The 20,073-nt window shown below is 51.7% G+C and overlaps 2 protein-coding genes across 6 annotated transcripts in view; one reads left to right on the forward strand and one right to left on the reverse strand.

The window, feature by feature from the left end:
* The window catches only part of SYNGR4 (synaptogyrin 4), a 10,173-nt gene extending 2,517 nt beyond the window's left edge, over positions 1 to 7,656 (reverse strand). Inside the window, exons 1-2 of one of the 4 annotated variants that reach the window (XM_024768622.1) lie at positions 6,496 to 6,575; positions 5,438 to 5,635 (exon numbers count right to left, since the gene is read on the reverse strand). In XM_024768622.1, the coding sequence (XP_024624390.1) occupies positions 5,438 to 5,530 (93 nt within the window). In that variant the 5' untranslated portion in view covers positions 5,531 to 5,635; positions 6,496 to 6,575. Of the gene's footprint in view, positions 1 to 5,437; positions 5,639 to 6,495; positions 6,576 to 7,585 lie in introns of those variants that run through there. The other 3 variants (XM_024768624.1, XM_024768623.1, XM_024768620.1) reach the window with 3 other exon arrangements.
* The window catches only part of TMEM143 (transmembrane protein 143), a 16,225-nt gene continuing 3,013 nt past the window's right edge, over positions 6,862 to 20,073 (forward strand). The window contains exons 1-6 of one of the 2 annotated variants that reach the window (XM_024768618.1): positions 6,862 to 7,031; positions 7,399 to 7,639; positions 8,975 to 9,079; positions 14,711 to 14,905; positions 16,100 to 16,227; positions 17,534 to 17,813. In XM_024768618.1, coding sequence (XP_024624386.1) covers positions 7,009 to 7,031; positions 7,399 to 7,639; positions 8,975 to 9,079; positions 14,711 to 14,905; positions 16,100 to 16,227; positions 17,534 to 17,813 — 972 coding nt within the window. In that variant the 5' untranslated portion in view covers positions 6,862 to 7,008. The remainder of the gene's footprint in view (positions 7,032 to 7,398; positions 7,640 to 8,974; positions 9,080 to 14,710; positions 14,906 to 16,099; positions 16,228 to 17,533; positions 17,814 to 20,073) is intronic. The other variant, XM_024768619.1, reaches the window with a different exon arrangement.

Consider the following 20,073-nt stretch of genomic DNA (forward strand, 5'->3'; position numbering starts at 1 on the left):
CCCTTCTGCCCCCCAACCCAAGTACCAATATGAAATGCACCGTGCCCGGGATTCGGGAAGAGAGGGCAATAAGTATCTGCTATCCTGTTGATTCTCTCTGCCTTCAAGTCTTTCCCTCTGGCAGCCACTTCTTCCTCCTCTCTCCCAGCTCCACTAATTCCTCTCCATTTTAAAAAAGGAATTTGTGAAATATTCCAAAGACACAGAAACGTACAGAGAGAAGTGTAATAAACACTCAGTACCTAATGAACATTCACCTTTTGCTTCAAGGCTTTTTTTTTTTTTTTTTTTAATATATTTTGTTTTGGCCACGCCACACAGCTTGTGGGATCTCAGTTCCCCAACCAGGGATCAAACCTGGGCCACGGCAGTGAAAGAGCTGAATTCTAACCACTAGGCCACCAGGGAACTCCCAAGGCTTTTTTTTTTTTTTTTAAAGCAAATACAGCCTGGGACTTCCTTGGCAGTCCAGTGGTGACTCCGCAATTCCACTGCAGGGGGCACGGGTTCGATCCCTGGTTGGGGAACTAGGATCCCACATGCCACACGGCGCAGCCCAAAAAAAAGCAAATGCGGGGCTTCCCTGGTGGCACAGTGGTTAAGAATCCGCCTGCCAATGCAGAGGACACGGGTTCGAGCCCTGGTCCGGGAAGAACCCACATGCCGTGGAGCAACGAAGCCTGTGCACCACAACTACTGAGCCTGTGCTCTGGAGCCCGTGAGCCACAACTACTGAGCCCACGTGCCACAACTACTGAAGCCTGTGCGCCACAACTACTGAGCCCGCGTGCCACAACTACTGAAGCCTGTGCGCCTAGAGCCCAGGCTCCGCAACAAGAGAAGATGTTGCAATGAGAAGCCTGCGACCGCAATGAAGAGTAGCCCCTGTTCTCCACAACTAGAGAAACTAGGTCTTCGCACACAGCAACGAAGACCCAACACAGCCAAAAATAAATAAATAAATAAAAGTAAAAAAAAAAAAAAAGCAAATGCAGCCTCACCAATATGCTAGCCCTGTCACCTTTGTCTGTGCACACACTGCACATAGCACACGGGGGTACCACTGTCCACCTAACCCTGTTCATTTATGAAACCACCGATGTACTCCACAAGCACTACTAGCCTGTGTCATCCTTACAACCACCCTAGGATGTGGGCACTGTTAACACCCTCGTTTTTTTAGATAATGGAGCTGAGGCACAGAGAGGGTGAAGAGTGGCCCAAAGTCAGTCAGCTAGTGACAGGCAGTGCCTGGATTTGAACCCAAGTTGTCTGGCTCCTGAGTCTGCTTTAACCCCTGCTGTATATGCTGCCACCGGCTGGACCAGAAGCCCCGAGGGCAGAGGTTCCCATCAATGAGATTCAGTGACGATCTGAAGCCCCAGCGATTTGTCCCAGATGGTCACAATGCAGCGTGGCAGGGGCCACACCAGATATGGAAGGAACCGGTGTGTGTATGTGATGGGGGTGGGAGCTGGTCCAGGAGGGCTTTCTGGATGCGGTGAGGCCTGTAAGGAATGCTGCAGGGTGAGAAAGGCTATGGAGTGGGATCTTGTCTGGGGGTCAGTAGGGAGCCATGGAATGGCTGAGAGCAGGGGAGGGGCAGGGTCAGCTCCGGGTGTATGAAGAGCCCTGTGGGGCCATGCAGAGGTGGACTGGAGTGAGTGAGACTGGAGGCTGGGAGTCTGGGGAGGAGGCTGGGGCCTACGCTCAGGGAGAGAGTCAAGGTTTGAGCAGGAACTGAAGTCAGGGGGCCGGATTTAGGAAGAAGTAAGGTGAGACCTGAACTGCACCTTAAAGAATGGGGAGCTTTGGGGAGTGATAAATTGGGAGTTTGGGATTGGCATATACACACTACTATATATAAAATAGATAATAAGGACCTACTGTAGAGCACAGGGAGCTCTACTCAATAGACTGTAATGGCCTATGTGGGAAAAGAATCTAAAAAAGAGTGGATATATGTACAGGTATAACTGATTCATTTTGCTGTATACCTGAAACTAACACAACATCAACTATAATCAATTATACTCCAATAAAACTTAAAAAAAAAAAAGAATGAGGAGTTTTGCAGGCAGACAGGAGGAAGGGCATTCCAGGCAGGCCAAACCATGTGTGCCAATGCCAGATGCTGCAGAGTGAAGCTCCTGCAGGGGCTGGAGACAAATCTCATCTGAGGGGTCTGGTATGAGGTGAGGCTGGAAACACAGGGACCAGACCCTCTGAGGCCTTGAACACCACACCGAGGGGCCTGGACTTGGGAGCCCTGGCAAAAATTAATTTTCTAGCTTGGACTTAATTTTATGCATGGAAGGGCTCTGAGCAGAGGATGGCCAGCGTCAGACAGGGAGTTAGAGAAAATCTCCCTGGTCATGATGGATGGGAGGGCCCAGGCAGAAAGGCTGAGGCCAGGGCTCTGGGGAAGCCAGTGATATTTAGGATGCAACATTGGACTTGGTGATTGATTGGATGTGGTAGTGTTGGGGACAGGAGGGAGGGGAGGAGACAAGGGGAAGGTAATTCATTAGAATTTGAATTCCTTCTGGACAGGGTGCACGTGGGCCCCTTCTCTCTACAACCAGCACCCAGCACCAGACTGGACCTCTGCAAATGTGTTGAAAGAGTGAATGACTTTGGCCCTTCTTTTTTGCTCCTGCGCTGCCCTTCAGAGTGGGGAAGGGAGAGGCAGAGGATGGACCCCTAAACTCTACAGCCTCTGTCCATTCTCCTCTCTCCTTTGCCTTAATTGCCTTCTCTGAATAAAAAGAACAGATAATAATAATAATAATGACTAGTCCCTCTTTTTTTTTCCAGCACTTTAGCATTAAGGGAGGGTATTCACATCCGTTCCATTTCAGGGCTGCAGCACTGAGTCTGCAGAAGGGGAGCGTCTTGCCCTGCTGGTCCGAGGCAGAGCCAGGTCAAGGACGGGAAGGCCCATTGATCATTTTTGAGCCCGGATTCATTTTACCTTCGCCCCCTCCCTGCAGCCCCGGGGGCCCCGCGTGGTCGCGGTTACTAATCCATCGCCCTTTCACAGGTGATAAATCGAAAGCCGTGACTGTGCAGTGGAAAGAGCCAGCCGCGTCTGACTCCGACAGCTGTGTGGCTGGCCTTGGGCAAATTGCTCCCTCTTGGAGCCTCAGTTTCCCAGTCTGTCTCTGTGCTGCAAAGACGTGGACGCCTGGCCCTGATGGCAATTCTCATGACTGGCCAGAGAGGGGAAGCGTCCTCTCAAGGTTAGTCATGGGGGGAGGGGGTTGGAATCCAGCCCCCCTGACTTCCAGGCCCGCGGGCTGTCTGTCCACTGACCCAAAAAACCTTGGACAAGCAAGAAGGGGGCTTGGCTGGGCCAGAGGGACCCTAAGCCTCTGAAGCCCGAGGCAGACCTCCTTCCACACCCCTCCTGGCCTGTCCCCGGGGAGGGAGCAAAGATTCATTAGTTATGGCACCAGCTGGCAGGCAGCCGTGAGAAGGACGAAGGATGGGAGGACCAGCTGCCCGGAGACTCCCTGCCGAGGAACTGGGCCAGGGGGGAAGGAGGAGAGGGTGGGCGGGAGGGAGGAGGGAGGTGGCAGGCAAAGTCCGTGACTGAAACGTCTGGCACAGTCGGAGGCCCTTCCCCCCAGCCCTTCCCCACCCCCTTCTCCCTCGCCACCTGCCCTTCCTTCTGAAGCATCAGAAGCCAAGCCCGTGCATCCTTCTGACTCGCTCTCCAGCTGGGTGACGTCCTTGGGCAAGTCGCTCAACCTCTGTGAGCCTCAGTTTCCCCTTGGGTCCAACAGGTGTAATGATGCTCATGCCATAGGGTCGTGGTGAGGAGCCGAAGAGCGAGGCCAGCGAGGGACTTGGAACTGGGATGTGGAATGCGTTTTTCACCTCTTCCTTTGGGTGAGAACGATGATGGACACGAGTCCCCACCACCCTATGGCCCCCAAACCCATCCTTCTCTCCTCGATCACAAGTTGGTCCCAATAATAATCGCTATCGAAGGAAAGATGGCTACTTGCCAGGCACACACTAATCACTTTAGGGGCCTTGATTTCATTTTCACACACAGTCTTTCCTGGTGAGCGGGAAGGACTATACACAGGAGGGTGTGGAGGTTCAGACAAATCAAGTCACTTGCTCAAGGTCACACGGACCTGGGGTCACCGGGGAAGTTATCAAATAAAACGGGGCACTTTTGAGAATCAAAGGAGGTGCTGCTGCTAATTACGCCAGGACCAACCCAGGCAAGCAGGGCAGGATGTCGCTCTACACGGAGACCATGTGGTCAAACCAGGATTCTCAGTCAGGCCGGATCGATCCTTCTGGAATAGGACCCTGCATTCAATCCCGGGCATCCCACCTACTCTCCTGACCCCGATCAAATCTCATCATCTCCCTGGGCCTCGGTTCCCAACTCTGTCAGAGGAGTGCCGTGGAGGCTGCACAGCGTATAGCCCACAGTCACAGCTTTAACTCAAGCACTGAGGTCCAGAGAGGAGCAGTGATCGGCTCAAGGTCACACAGCAAAGTCGGGGGCTGAATGAGGATCTGACCCCAGGTGTCTTGACTCTTCGCGAATGTGGTAATGATGAAACGAATGCAGGTAAATCCCTTGCTTGGCACTGTGCCTGGCCATAGTGACCACCTACCCTCTGGCATCTTAGGTCTACATTACATATTCTTATTCTCTTCCTACCTCTGTGCATCTTTCCCCCCAGAGGCCCCAGCCCCTGCTCCTCTCCTGGTCCCTTGTCTGAGAGGTGGAAATGAATGGGCTCTGGCATCTCACAGACCCCAGTCTGATTCCCTGCCTCTTACTGTGTGACCTTAGCCAACGCTGTCCAATGGAACCTTCCACCATGATGGAAATGTTCTAGATCCTTACTGTCCAATATGAGAGCCGCCAGGCTGAAATGTGGCCACTGTGACTGAGGCATGATTTCTTTTTTTTTTTTTTTTGGCCGTACCATGCAGCTTGTGGGATCTTAGTTTCTCCACCAGGGATCGAACCCGGGCCGCCTGCAGTGGAAGTGCGGAATCCTAACCACTGGACTGCCAGGGAATTCCCTGAATATTTTATTTTATTTAGTTTAGATTAGAATAGCCACATGTGGCTTGTGGTTACCAAATCGGACAGCACAGCCTTAAAAAAATTATTTAACTTTCTCTGATCCTCGGTTTTCTTCTCTCAAAAATGGGGCTCCATAGCACCCACTTTGCAGGGTTGTTTCTTCCCAGGAGAGTTAATAAGTGCTCAGAATAGCGCAGGGCCTACAGTTAGATGCTCAGTAAAGGGTGACTTCCGTTATGAGCTCCCTTTGGCTTCATTTTCCCCATCTAACCCCTTCTTCCCCCCACCCCCACTCTCTGTGCACTGGGTCTGGGAGGTGAGACACCTGCTTCCTGTCACCCACGGGGCAGCCGGGCTACAGGAGGGCCTCACCCCTGCAAAGCTCCGCGCGATCGTCTTTGGCCTCTTGAGAAACTGCACGGCTTCACTGTTGGCCAGGTCCTGGAGGCTTTCTGGGATGTGCATGTCTGCTGTTCTGCTGCCCAGGCCCTGGGAGGCCGGAGCAGGAATGCTGGGTGCTGCCTGCTGGGCACTACCGTCCAGAGGCTCTAGGCCCACCCCGGGGCTCAGCTGCTGCAAGACAAGAGGGATGGAGGGGGGATGGTTAGAGTCCAAGGTGCGGGGTAAAGGGGCTGCCAGGGGTCCCAGGAGTAGGGGGCAGGGGATGGGAGGGTCCTTGTAGTCCCAGGATGGGGTTATATAGGGTGAGGGTTCTTAGGAGTCGGTGCATGGGTGAAGGAGATGCTGGGGTAGGGGTCCTAGAGATCGGGGCGCAGGATGAGAGGGTCCCATGAATTGGGGTGCCGGGGGAGGGGGCTTCTGAGAATTCCAGAGGTAGGGGCACAGGGTGAGGGAGCTGCTGGGGTCCCAGGAGTCAGGAATGCAGGCTGAGGAGGGCCCCAGAGGTGGAGGTGCAGAGTGGGGAGATGCCTGCCAGGCTAGGGAGAAGGAGCGGAGAGAAGGCAGGATACTGGGGTGATGCCCTGACACAGGAGCCAGAGGGCCCATTTTAAGGACTGTGTTAATGGGATTTTCGAGGGACTAGGGGTGCTGGAATGGCGATCAGAACCCCGGGGAGGTCTGAAACAGGGGGATCCCTTTCAGGCTTTGGGGTGACAGCACCCGTAGTGTAGACCCCAAGCAGCTCAGGGTAGATTTTAGGCTGTCCTCAGGGCCTCCCCTTAGAGTTCAGGTCCATCTTCATAAAAGTGCATTTCCTCAAGTCGGGGGTCTGGACCTCAGATGTGTAGGGAACATGGGCTCGGAACTCAGCTGCCCCCTCAGAATGAGGAGGCCGTGCCCCCGGCACTAAGCTACCTTCAGAGAATCGGGGTCTTCCCTTTAAGGACGTGGAATGGGGGTGGTGACACTTGGGGGTGATGCTGCCTGACAAAGGGTCACCCCTACTCTGGAGGCCGGGTCAACGTCACCTGGAGGACCGCTCTTCCTTCCGCCCACCTTCCCCTCCTGGTCCTGGCACCACCTCAGCCTTCTTTTGGTTCCTCTTTTTCCCGCCTTTCCGCTCCTTCTCTGCTGGAGCTGATTGGCTGAGCCAAAGCCCCGCCCCCTCTCTTTCCCCGCCTACTCTCGAGCTGACAGGAGCAGGGGCGTGGCCTCAGCGGACGTTGGGCCGCCCGCCGTTGGCAGGCTGCGCGCGGAAGCCCTGCACGGTCCCGGAAGTCCCGCGAGTCTGGCGCCCGCCCCGCCCCTTTCCCTTTGAAGCTCTTGGACAAGGAGATACTTCTGCAGCGCATGCGCCGAGTCCAAGGAAAGCGAGTTGTGGAGCGAGGCAGGCAGATTGCGCGTGCGCAGTCGACACAGGGCGTTAGAAGAAGGAAAGGGACCGCTCTCAATGACCTAGGCATTGCGCATGCGTCTTACTGCGGACTGAAGCCGAACCTCGAAGGACCAGGACGCTTTTCTGCACATGCGCAGGAGGCTCAATGACAGTTGAACGTTGGCTAAGGTGAGGGAAAGGGTGAAGGATTGCCTGGCCGGGGGTGGGCGGCCCTGCACCCCTATGTAGCCTTCCGAGCATATCCTATGCGCTTAAGATCCACCTGCCGCCTAGACCCCGCAGAGACTAGTTGTGCCACCACAGGGCTTCTGGGACCGCAATACGCTCCAGGACTTGAAGACCTCTGACCCCTGCCTAGGACTGAGGCCAACTGAGCACTGTGGGAGGGGACGCACAGCAAGGGCCTACGAGGCGGGCGGATGGGCTCTGCGCCCTTCCTGGGGTAGAAACGGCCCCTGGAAGTTGGGACACGGAGGTGGAGAGGGCGCCTTTACCCCCAGGTGACCATTGACTTATGCCCATTTCCCTCGTTTAGGCTGCGGGGAAAGGGTCTGGCCATGCTGCATGTGACCCGAGGGTTGTGGGGATCCAGGGTCCGAGTATGGCCCCTGTTGCCCGCGCTCCTCGACCACCCCCGGGCCCTGTCATCCCTGGCGGCCAAGATGGGGGAGTACCGCAAGATGTGGAACCCCACGGAACCCCGCAACTGGTCCCAGCAGTACCGCGAGCGTTTCATCCCGTTCTCCAAAGAGCAGCTGCTCCGCCTCCTGATAAAGGTACAGCCCGCCCCGGGTCCAAGAGCCTTGGAACTACGAATCCCGGCAGGCCCCGCGGCGGTACAGCCCTTCATGCTATAGAGGGCTGCCTTGGAGCCCCCTGGGAGTTGTAGTTCCTATTCCCTTCACAGGCCCAGGTGGGCGTGGAGTGAGTTGGAATGCAGGGGACTGACCTTTGAGATGCAGATAGGTGCCGCAGCAGTTCCGGACTCCAGCTTGTTCTGGGGGCTGGAACGAGCACTCACTGGGGCATGGTTTTTCCCTCTACAAACATCCTCATCATTACTATTACTACTGCCTAATGATAATTATTATACCCACGAAGCTATAATTATAATGATATCACACAGAGCTCTTATTATATGGCACTGTGCTAAACATTTCCCACATATTATTGAATTATTGAACAACCCAAAAAGAGAGGTACCACCATCATTCTCATTTTACAAATGAGGTGACTGAATCAGGAAAAGGTCAGTGACTCACCCAAGGTCATGACTAGTGGCCCAGATCTGACCCCACAGCAGGGCGGGGACAAGGGTGAGGCAAGCAGGCACTTGCTCGACCCTAACAGCTTACCCCACTATTGCCATCATACTTGTGATTATTCTGTATTATCATTCATTCATTTAATAATTATTGATTAAACACCTGTATGGACTAAGTCCTGTGCTGGGCTTTATCCATACACGAAAGTATATGTACACACACATAAACACACGTGTATATATACGGACACACATAATCTCATCACATTCTCACCATTGCTTTTTTGAGAAAGAGGGTATGATCCTCTGTTGCCGATGAGGAAACAGGCTCAGAGAAGTGATGACATTCACCCCGGGCACCGAGATAGGAAGCATAAAAAAGTGGTTAAGTATGTGTGGTTAAGTGGTTAAGTCAGATAGGCCTGGATTGTAGTCTCAGCTTTTCTTTATACAGACAGTGTAGCCCTCAGCAAGTGACTTCTCTGAATCTAAGTGTCCCCTCTGAATAACGAGGGTTATAATTCCGTCAACCTCCTTGCATCCTCTAGAGGATGATATCATGCCAGCAAACAGCGCCTGGCACACAAATCAGGAGTGACTCCTGGCCAGTAAGTGTCAAAGAGGGAACCTGAACATCTAGCTCTTCAAGTCATCTGTTTTTCACTCTCTGGAGCTACCTCAGTTTCTTGGCCAGTGAAATTGATCAACCCTTGTCCCTTCTAAAACACGCCCAAATTTTAAAGAGCCCAGAGCTCTGATTGTCTGTCTGGGTTGCCCAGGAAAGAATTCCTCCCCATGAGGAAGTAGGGAGAGGCCTAAAGAGAAGTTTTGCTTCCCGAGGTAACAGGAGTTCCATTCCAGTCCTGCGGAGAAGGCGGCTTTGGAGGAGTTCGTGACCCACGTGAACTTTTGCACCTTGTTCCACTACCATCACATCCTGGCCCAGCTGCAGGTGAGGACAGGGCCCCTCTGGCCCTGTCATCCTTGTTTGCTTATCCATTCATTAAGCAAAAATTCTCTGAGGGCTTACTTGGAGCCTGGCCCTGTTCTAAGCACTGGCAATGCAGCAGTAAGCAGAAGAGATGAAGCCATGCCCTTGTGGAAGTGACATTCCAACTGGGGAGATGATAAATCAAGAATTGTAAAATATGATACCCAGGAGTTGTAAGTGCTATTGAAGGTGGAATAGAAAGGGACGAGAAGGGCACCTGTTTTAGACAGGGTGGTCAAGGAAGCCTTCTCTGAGGAGGTGACAGGTGAGTTAAGACCTGAGTGAAGCGATGCAGCGAGCCTCATGGGTGTCTGGGGAAGGACATTCCAGGCAGAGCGAAAAGCAAGTGCAAAGGCCCTGAGGTGAGAGAGGGCCTGGAGTGTTGGGGGAATGGCAATGGGACCACTGGCTGGAGGGAGAGAGGGCAAGAGGTGAGAACAGAGAAGGAGTGGGGGAAAATTGTGCCTGGCCTTGTGAGCCATGCAGAGGACTTGGCTTTTATGCTAAGTGAGCTGGGAGCCGCCGCAGGTGGGCTCTGAGCAGAGGAGGGTCATGAGCTGATTCGGGTGTCAATAGGATCCTTCTGGCTGCCATGTAGGGAAAAGACGGTCAGAGGCAGGGAGATCTATTAAAGAGTCTATTATGTTTGTCCAAGTGAGAGATAATGGCAGCTCCCACAAGGGTAATAGCAGTGGAAGTGGTAAAAAGTGGTCAGACGCTGCTAATGGTCCGAAGGCATCAGCATTCGGCTGTGTGGGCGGGGCCTTGAGAGAGAGAGGAGTCAAGGGGGCCTCCAGCGGTTCAGGTCTGCTCCTCCCGAAGGATGCGGCTGCCACTTACTGAGACGTGGAAGACAGAGTCGGGGGCAGGAGACAGGTCTGTGGGGAAGGTTGAGAGCTCAGTTTTGGACTCAGAAATTTGAGCTGCCTATTGGACAGCCCGGTAGAGAGAGGGACTTGAATGCCCACAGGCTGGAGGTCAAGGGAAGGGGCTGGGCTAAGAAATAACCCTGGAAGTATCTAGATGGCACTGCAAGCAACCACCAGGGGGATTAGTCCTGAGGAGTGAGTGCCAGTCCGGAGGTCGGGAAGGGGAACTGGAAGCAGTGAGGGGGCTGGACAAGGAGAAGTCAGAGAGAAGCAGAACTCCAGGAAACGGTGGAAGCCAAATTCTCAGCATCTCCTCCTGCTCTAGGATCTTGTGTTGGGCATCTCCAGGACCACCCTCAGATTCACTGATTTTCACGAGGGGCTCACAAAGCTCAGTAAAGCTGTTATGCTCCCAGTACTAGTTTATTACAGCAAAAGGAGAACAGACAAAATCACAAAGGAAAAAGGCAAGGAGACGGGGTCCGGGAGAGACCAGGTGAGAGCTTCCGGTTGTCCTCTCCCAGCAGAGTCACAGGAACAGTGCTTCATTCTCTCATCAGTGGTGCATGACAACACGCAGGGTATCACCCACCAGGGAAGCTCACCTGAGCCTTGGTGTCCAGGGTTTTTAATGGTGGTTGGTCAGGCAGGCGTGGCTGACTGCCTACGTGGCTGATCTTAGTTACTTAGTCTCCAGCCCCTCCAGAGGTCACACTGCTACTTCATGGCCCCACCATGAATCACATTGTTAGCACAGACTATCAGGTGTGGCCCAAGCCCCTGGTAAACCAAGATACTCCCATCAGGCAGGATAGTCCAAGGGCTTAGAGGTTCCCTCCCAGGAGCCCACCAGTTCTTTGGAATGTGCAGGGTTTGGACAACCCAGGCCTGCCAAGTTAACCCTTTACCGCTCCTGCCCCCCTATAGCTCTCCTCTTTGCTTCGATGAGGGGCAACATCGGCCCCTCTGTGGCAGGCTCATCAACTCCTTCCTGCAGAACCGAGGAGCAGCTGCCATCAGCCCCATTTGCAGAAGCAGAAACTGAAGCTCCAAGAGGGCCCAGATGTGCGCAAGATCATACAGGTCCCAAGTGGCAGAGCTCGGATTTGCACCCCTGTCTCCTGGCCTCCAAGCTCTTCTTTGGGGCACTTTTTAAAAAAGTTATTTAAAAATATATTATTATATAAACATTTAAATATATTGAAACAGAAAGAATATACAGTGAAGACAGACATTCTCACTGAGGCAGCAGATTTTAAATGGACGCACTGAGAGGGTTGGGTAGAAGCACCAAAGGTGAGTGAAACACACTGGGTGACCATTTGCTGGTGACCTAAGTCCGTTGAGGAACCAGGCAAAGAACAAGAAGAGCCCAGTTCAGGCGCCAGCTTTGTCGTTCACTAGCCGTGGGGGTGACCTTGGTAGGTGACCTCTCTCTGCTCCTCCTTTCTCCTACGCATTTATTCATTGAATTCACTCACTAGATATTTACTGAGCACCTACTGTGTCCCCTGAATGGTTCCAGCCCCCAGGACACAGCGGTGAGCCTGAGATGTGTGTATCTGCCTCATGGCGTCATGTTCTCGTGAGGGAGACAGACCCTTGACAAGGTAAAGAAGTAAAATATGTTAAGAGGTGCTAAGTACCATGGATAGGGGTGCCAGATAAAGTACAGAACACCCAGTTTATTCATTTCCTACTGCTGCCATAGCAAATTACCATCAACTGGGTGGCGTAAAACAAGAGATTTATTCTCTCAGAGCTCAGGAGGCTGGAAGTCCAAAATCACGTTGTTGGCAGGGTTGGTTTCTTCTGGAGGCTCGGAGGAAGGGAACCATCCTATGCTTCTCTCCCAGCTTCTGGTGGGTGCCGGCAATCCTTGGCTTGTGGACACATCACTCCAATCTCTGTCTCCATCTTCACATTGCCTTCTTCTCTGTGTGTCCTTTTCTGTCTCTTATAAGGACACTCTCATTGGATTTAGGACCCACCCTAATCCAGTATGATCTCACTTTGATCCTTACCTTAATTATACCTGCAAAGACCCTATTTCCAAATGAGGTTGTATTCTTTTTTTTTTTTTAATTTGTTCTATTTTTATTATTTTTGGCTGCATTTGGTCTTTGTTGCCGCACGCGGGCTATCTCTAGCTGTGGCGAGCGGGGGCTACTCTTCATTGCGGTGCGTGGGCTTCTCACTGCTGTGGCTCCTCTTGTTACGGAGCACGGGCTCTAGGCATGCGGGCTTCAGTAGTTGTGGCAATGTGGACTCAGTTGTTGTGGCTCGTGGGCTCTGGAGCACAGGCTCAGTAGTTGTGACACACGGGATTAGTTGCTCCACGGCATATGGGATATTCCCAGGCCAGGGCTCAACCCCGTATCCCCTGCACTGGCAGGCAGATTCTCGAGCACTGCGCCACCAGGGAAGCCCGAGGTCGTATTCTGAGGTTCCAAGGGGACATGAATATTTAGGGGACACTATTCAACCTTCTATACCCAGTTAAATTTGAATTTCAGATAAGCTATGAATAGTTTTTTTTTTTTAAGTATAATTATGTCAATGTAATACAATCCTTATATATTGCATAGGACATACTTAAACTAAAAAATTATTTGTTGTGATCTGAAAATCCAATTTAACTTGATGTCCTGCATTTTATTTCTTTTTGGCTAAATCTGGTAACCCTAATTAAGAAGAAAAAGAAATCAGAGGTATTTTTGCAATTTTAGGTAGGGTGGTCAGGGAAGGCCTCAGTGAGGGGGTGACATTTGAGCAGCAACCTAAAGGAGGCCAGAGTGAGCCATATGGAGATCTGTGGGAATAGTAAGTGCAAAGGCCCTGTGGCAGGGGTGTGCATGGTGTGTAAGGAGGAACAGCAAGGTGGCTGGTGGGGCTAGAGCTGAGTGCCCAAGGGGGACAGGGCTGAAGATGAAGTCAAAGAGGGGACCCGGGGCCAGATCCTGCAGGGCTTTGTGGGACACAGTGAGGACTTTGCTTTGACTCTAGGTGAGGTGGAAGCCAGGGGAGGGTTCTGTGCAGAGAATAGGCGTGAGCAGATTTAGATGACAACAGGCGCCCTCCGGTGGCCATACCGGGAACAGACGGGGGGTGAGGATGGGAGATGGGTGGGAGCTGGGAGCTGGGAGTCCTGCACTGAGGCCACCACAGCAGTCCAGGGGGTGAGAAGTGCTCAGATTCTGGATCTATCAATATTCTGAATGTGGTGCCATCAGGATTTGCTGATGGGCTGGAGAAAGAGAGGAGTCCAGGATGACCCAAGGCTTTGGGCCTGAGCACCTGGAAGGATGGGCTTGGCCTCTTCTGAGATGGAGAAGATGGGGGGCACCGTGGGGTGGAGTGGGAGGGGATTGGGGAGGAGTTTCAGGACCCCCGTGTGGGACATAGAGGGCCTGAGAGCGGGGTGGTGGGGACGGCCATGAGTCAGACACTCTCCCCCCTGTGCAGGGATGAATTCAGACTGTGAAGGCGAGGGTCTGTGTGAGTGGGTGTCCACACTGACCTTGATGTCTGTACCAGGGTCTATGTGCGCATTAGAAGAAAGCACCCCTTACCCTAGCCTGGGGCTGTCTGATATGATAGTCACTATCTACACGTGGCTGTGTAAATTTGAAATAATTAAAATTAAATAACAATTTAAAATCCCATTCCTCAATTACATCCACCACGTTTCAAGTGCCCAGTGGCCATCTGTGGCCAGCTGCAACCTATTGGATAGTGCACATGGAGATGTTTCCGTCATTGCAGGAAGTTCTATTGGATGGTGCTGTTCTATACCCTTTATTTCCTTATGAAAAGATGATAAATGTCTAGGTCTGCAGCATCTACAATGGTACAATTTTGGGAGGGGACATCTCGAATGGTTATTTTGTTGGAAGATAGGGATTAGAGGATGTTATTTTGTGGGCTTGATGTTGGATTTGAGGCAACTGTGACATCCCTTAAGAAATGTCAAGTGGAGAGTTTGTATTAGTTCCTATAAAGGCTTAGCTGCTATAACAAGCAGACCCCATAAGGCAATAGTTTAAAGGAGGTGGAGGATTCTTTCTCTCCCACTTAACAGCCTTGTGGTAAGTGGGCCAAGGTGGATAGGCAGCTCTGTTCCACATGAGATGATGCCGGGATCCAAGTTCCTTCCATCTTGTTGTTCTGCCATCCCCTTAGGGCACAGTCTTCATCTCTGTGGGCTCAGAACTGGGTTGTAGGCAGAAGAGCATTCGAAGCTGGTAGAACAAGGAAAGAGTGGAAAGTGCAGGGGGGGCAAGAAGTGAGGGAGAAGGTGTACCTGTCACTTCTGCTCACATTCTATTGATGAATTCTCCTAGCCACACCTAGCCTCTCAGAGGAAGATGGGAAATGTAGTCTATCTGGGCAGCCCCATGGCCACCTTCACCTCTATTACTGTGGCAGAAGGGGAGGACAGAGCTCATGCACTGGAAATGGGTATTAGGTCTGGAACTTGGAGGAGAGGTCCGAAATGGAGATGTGGGTTAGGTAGTTATCTGCACAGAGGTGGTGTTTAAGGGCAAGGGGATGGCGAGGCGACTTAGAGTGAGCTTGAGGGAAGAGAAGGGAAGAGGGCCTAGAATCAAGCCATGGGGTACCCCATCATTTAAAGGATGGGGCCAGGAACATCCTTATGTGTACCCACAATCCCTCATGCAGTGACCTAGCTCATTTTTCTTCTCTCTGACTCTCTCCTCAGGCCTTGTATGACCCCATCAACCCTGACAGGGAGACCCTTGAGCAGCCTTCACTTACAGAGCCCCAGCGTCTGTCCAATGAACAGGAGGTGCTTCGGGCTCTGGAGCCCCTGCTGGCCCAGGCCAACTTCTCCCCACTCTCAGAGGACACCCTGGCCTATGCTCTGGTGGTCCATCACCCTCAGGATGTGGTCCAGGTGCTTGTCTTCCAGAGGAGAACCAAAACTCCCAGGATGCCTTGGGGTAGGGGTGGAGCCTTTTGGGAAGCAGAGGCTGCTGGGAGTTGTAGTCCTGAACACAGGGCACCAGCTCTTGTGGCACCTTTGGTGAATTAGAAAAAGGTGCCTCTTTCTCAGGTCACTTCACTGCCATCTGTTGGAAAAGTATCATAAGATACAGGTCTTCTTAGGACTAGAGACTTTATCACCATTTGCCAGAAAACAAATACAGCTGTCCTTTGGTGGGGGGGATTGGTTCCAGGACCCCTGTGGATATAAAAATCCCCGGATGCTCAAGTCTCTTATGTAAAATGGCATAGTATTTGCAAATATATATGCACATCCTCCTGCATACTTTGTCATCTCTGATTACTTATAATACCTAATACAGTGTAAATGCTATGTAAAGTAGTTGGTGGTACACAGAAAATTCCAGTTTTGCTTTCTGGAACTTTCTGGAATTAAAAATTGTTTTTCTCCATGCCGTAGTTGGTTGAATCAATGATGTGAAACTCACGGATATGGAGGGCTGACTATAATAAATAATATCAGTACAAAATACCATTAAAGTCAACAAAATTAGGGAATTCCCTGGCAGTCCAGTGGTTAGGAGTCAGCGCTTTCACTGCTGGGGTGCAGGTTCCACCCCTGGTCAGGAAACTAAGAAGATGCCATAAGCCATGGGGTGCGGCCAAAAGAAAAAAGAAAGTCAACAAAATTATAATAAAAATACTGAAATCTTCCAGATTTCCACATTTTAGTGATTTTTAAGATGTGTTTTTTTTCTGAAGTCATACTTTACTGTCTCTGAAATTGGGATGTGACTTACAAGGGGTAGTGTGAAATAGTTTAATTGGCAATATATTTTCCCTTTTAGTTGCTTCATAAAATAATAAATTATAGAGTATCTTAAAGTCAGTGGCATCTTAGATTCTAGGAAATACGGTAATAAAGATGACTGTGATGTGAATGGCGCCATCTTGGGTGGTGTGCCCTTGTGCAGTACACAACATGAACAACCATACATGGCTGTTCTGCCTACACACTGGGTGATGATAAGCCTGGGAAGTGGGGCAGGGGATCATCGGGGGCAGGGGTATCTAATTCGAGTATTCCGCACTCACACCCTAGCTTATGCTCAGCTGCCCCTGTTTCCTTCTTCCCCTTTGGCAGGTGACGATAAATTTGGACCAGTATATCTACATGCAGTTCTGGGCCCTGGGCCAGCGAGTCGGGCAGATGCCCCGTAAGTCCAGCGTGGGCTTCAAGCATGGCTTCTTCAAGTCGCCCCCTGCAGAGAGGTGAGGCGGCCCTTGGTTCCCCAGCTACAGCAAGAGGGAGCAAGGTTAGAGTCGAGAGGGGACTGACAGGTCAGTGTCTGGGTTCGGGTGTCTGGGACCCGGGTGGGAAGCCAAGAAAGGGGGAGAGGTGAATCAAATACTGCCTTTTCTTTCTAAGGAGAAGTAAGAACTACAATTCCCAGGGGAAGAGAAAGGGTAAGGACATTTTTCTCCATTTTCCAAATGAGGAAAACTGAGGCTCAGAGAGGGAAGACCAAATTCTGAAAAAGTGGTACCGCCAGGATTCTAATGAACATTATATTTTTAATAGATATTCAAATACAGAGTAGGGTCAGGAGAGCCAGACCTTCTCACAGTCAGCCAATGGACCTGTCAATCACCCAATCCTTCTGGAAATCAGTGTATCAAATACGGTTACGAATCCAAAAACAAAACACAACGAAAACCAAAGACAAGGGCTTCCCTGATGGCGCAGTGGTTGAGAGTCCGCCTGCCGATGCAGGGGACACGGGTTCGTGCCCCGGTCCGGGAAGATCCCACATGCCGCGGAGCGGCTGGGCCCGTGAGCCATGGCCGCTGAGCCTGCGCGTCCGGAGCCTGTGCTCTGCAATGGGAGAGGCCGCAACAGTGAGAGGCCTGCCTACCGCAAAAACAAACAAACAAAAACAAAGACAAAAGGACTCTTATATCCCTTAAACAAGTAATTCCACTTCCAGGAATCTATTCCAAGGACATACTTATACGCGCACACTCTGTGTTTAATTATCTGTCTCTCATGCTGGACCATAGGCTCAACAAAGGCAGCTCCACAGATTCAGTGTTGTCGCTCCAGAGCTAAATAGCACTCCCTGGTACTTAGCAGATACTCTGAAATATATATAGAATTTGAATTTGAAAATTAACTAAAGTAATAAACTATAATGGAAAAATTAAAAAAAGAATAGAGGTATATACATATATACCTGTGCAACTAAATCACTTCGCTGTACACAGGAAACTAACACAATATTGTAAATCAACTATACTTCAATTAACAAATAATAAAAAAGATAATTAACTAAAGAATCTTAGCTCTCATTTTTCAAGTTCTTAAAATCAGAAGCAACTATGTGTCCAATAATAAGGGATTGTATCATGTCACTGATCCCTTATTGTTGGACACTTATGTCTGACTTTCCTCCCACCATTGTTAATTAGCTTTTAAAATGATGATGTGAATACAGAGCCAGAGAGAGTGTCCTAGGGTTGGAGTGGGGCTCCCTGGGGTGGTCCTGACCATCGTTGCCCCTCCATCTCCGGCCATCAGGAGATACTTTAAGCGGGTGGTGCTAGCAGCCCGAACGAAGCGGGGGCACTTGGTGCTGAAGAGCTTCAAGGACATGCCGTTGGAGGGCCTGGAGCAGCTGCTGCCCGAGCTGAAGGTGCGCACGCCCACCCTACAGCGGGCCCTGCTCAATTTCACGTTGGTCGTCTCGGGTGTGGTGTTCTTCGTCAACGTGGGCATGGTGGTGCTCTCCGACCTCAAGATGGCCACCTCCCTGCTGCTGCTGCTCTTCACTGCCTTCATGGGCCTGCGGGCCTCCAAGGTAAGCGGCCCACCCCACCAAGCCTGCTCCTCGGTGTTCAGCCAGGTCAGGCCACCCTATCGTTTTGTTTCTCTTTTTGTGGATTATTCCTGCTTCGTGCTGTGCTTCCTTTCCTTTCCTTATTTACTCAACACAACCTTGGGCAGGTTTCTTGATCTCTCTGTGCCTCGATTTCCTCATCTGGAAAATGGGTGTAATAGCAAGACCTGCCTGGTAGGGCTGTTGTGAGGAGGAAATGAGTGAATCTGTGAGGAACACTGGATACAGGGCTGGCATGTGGCTAGTGGGATACAAGTGTTCACAGCCACTTACTGCATGCTTAGTGACGTGGGAAGGGTGTGTGTTTTAGAACCAGACTGCCTGGGTTTGAATCTAGTTCTACCGTGTTCTAGCTGTGTGACCTTCTTTTTTTAGCTTTTTTTTTTTTTGGTGGCCACACCACGTGGCATGTGGGATCTTAGTTCCCCGACCAGGGATCGAACCCATTCCCCTGTAGTGGAAGCGTGGAGTCCTAACCACTGAACCTCCAGGGAAGTCCCTAGCTGTGTGACCTTGAACAAGCTGCTTAACCTCTCTGTGCCTCTTTAAAGTGGAGATGACAGTGGGGGCTGTTGTGAGGAGTAAATGAATTGATACGCATACAGTGCGGAAAACAGAGCCTGGCACATAGTACAGAAGGTATTATATGAGAGTTCGCCATTACCATTATTACTGTCATTACTGACTGTGCTCTTGCCTCCTGAGTCTGGGCTTCCCCATCCTGGCCAGGTGTCACTATCACCAGGGGAGCTATTTTATAAATGCAGCCTCCTGTGTTCTAGCCCATATGGACTGAATTGGAAACTCTGGGAACAGGGCCTGTATTATTAACAAGCTCCCTTCCTGATTCCGCTACATGTGAGCGCAGGGCCGCCTCATCCAGTTGTGCAGGTTGTCCACCATCCAAGGATGCGTGGCCGAAGGGACAGTTGGGGGCTGGAATCCAACTTGTGCTTTGCTTGCTGAGCTGCGAGCTCTGTCTCGAGGCTGAGGTGGCCTCAAGGGGCTGCCTTTTACTGATTCTCCCCAGGGGTGGCATTGGCCCCAGGAATGTGGACTGGCGTGAAGTTGCTGTTGTACCCGCTCACTCACTTGCTGGGTCATTGGTTTTCAAGCTGTTTTCAGCCATCCCAATGGGCTCGTAGGAAGCCTGGTTAATAAATCCCACAGGTAATAACCAGCCTGTGCTGGCTGAGAGGGTTGCAGGGGTAGGGGGAGCACTTCCTACCTAGAACCAAGGGTCAGGGGGGATTGGAGGGAAGCTCTGAAAGGCGGGGATTGAGCCTTTCAGGGGGCTGGGTGAGCACAGCTTGGGGGGATCTCACAGTGATGGAGTCTGGGGTGCAGCGTGGTGAAGCGAGGCCCCAGAGGGAGTGGCGAGGGCCTTGAATGCCAAGGCAGTGGCCCTGGACTTCATCCTCAGGGCAGGGGGCTATGGAAGGGCTGTAAGCATAGAGGGCGTGTGGCAACCACGGACAACAGAGGGGAGGGTGCCGAGCTGCTCTGGGGAGGACATACACAGTTCTAGCCCAGGGAGGACCATCCATGCTACCTCTCAGTGGCCCGTGGGGACGGAGGTTTCCTGCCTGAGCCTCTTGGGCTCTGAAGCACCCAGTTTAAAACCCAGTTCACTAGTTAATTTACTGCATCCCTAAGACATTTTCCCATGCCCCAGGCTGAGCCTCCATGCCTTAACTTTATCATTTATTTATTTATTAATTTGGCTTGTGGGATCTCAGTTCCTCAACCAGGGATTCAGCCCGGGCCATGGCACTGAAAGCACCGAATCCCAGCCACTAGCCCACCAGGGAACTCCCTCCATGCCTTAAATGTGGGTCTCCCTGGCCTCTGTCCAGCTGCCCGCACAGCATCCATCTTCCCCTAAACCCCCTTGTCCTCCGGAGTTCCCCGTCTTGGGACAGATGCTCAGATCAAACACCTGGGAGGCTGATTTTGCCGCAGGATACACGTCCCTCTTTCTCCTTCCACCCCTCCACCCACGAGAGATCTCGTCCACTTCCGTGGTTTCCACAAGCAGCTCCCCATCATCTCCTAGATCGGGGTGCTCTGTGCTCAGCCTGAAGCAGCCAAGTTGGCCAGGTGGAGGGCAGCATCTCTCCCACACCTGCTCTTCCTCCTGGTTCTCCGTCTGTGGTTGACCCCGTTGTCCCCCAGTCACTGGTTAGACCCCTGAAAGTCACCCTGGCCCTGCCCCCCAACC

Source organism: Neophocaena asiaeorientalis, unplaced genomic scaffold, assembly GCF_003031525.2.
Source record: "Neophocaena asiaeorientalis asiaeorientalis breed wild unplaced genomic scaffold, Neophocaena_asiaeorientalis_V1.1 scaffold629, whole genome shotgun sequence".
In the NCBI taxonomy this organism is placed as follows: Eukaryota; Metazoa; Chordata; class Mammalia; order Artiodactyla; family Phocoenidae; genus Neophocaena; species Neophocaena asiaeorientalis.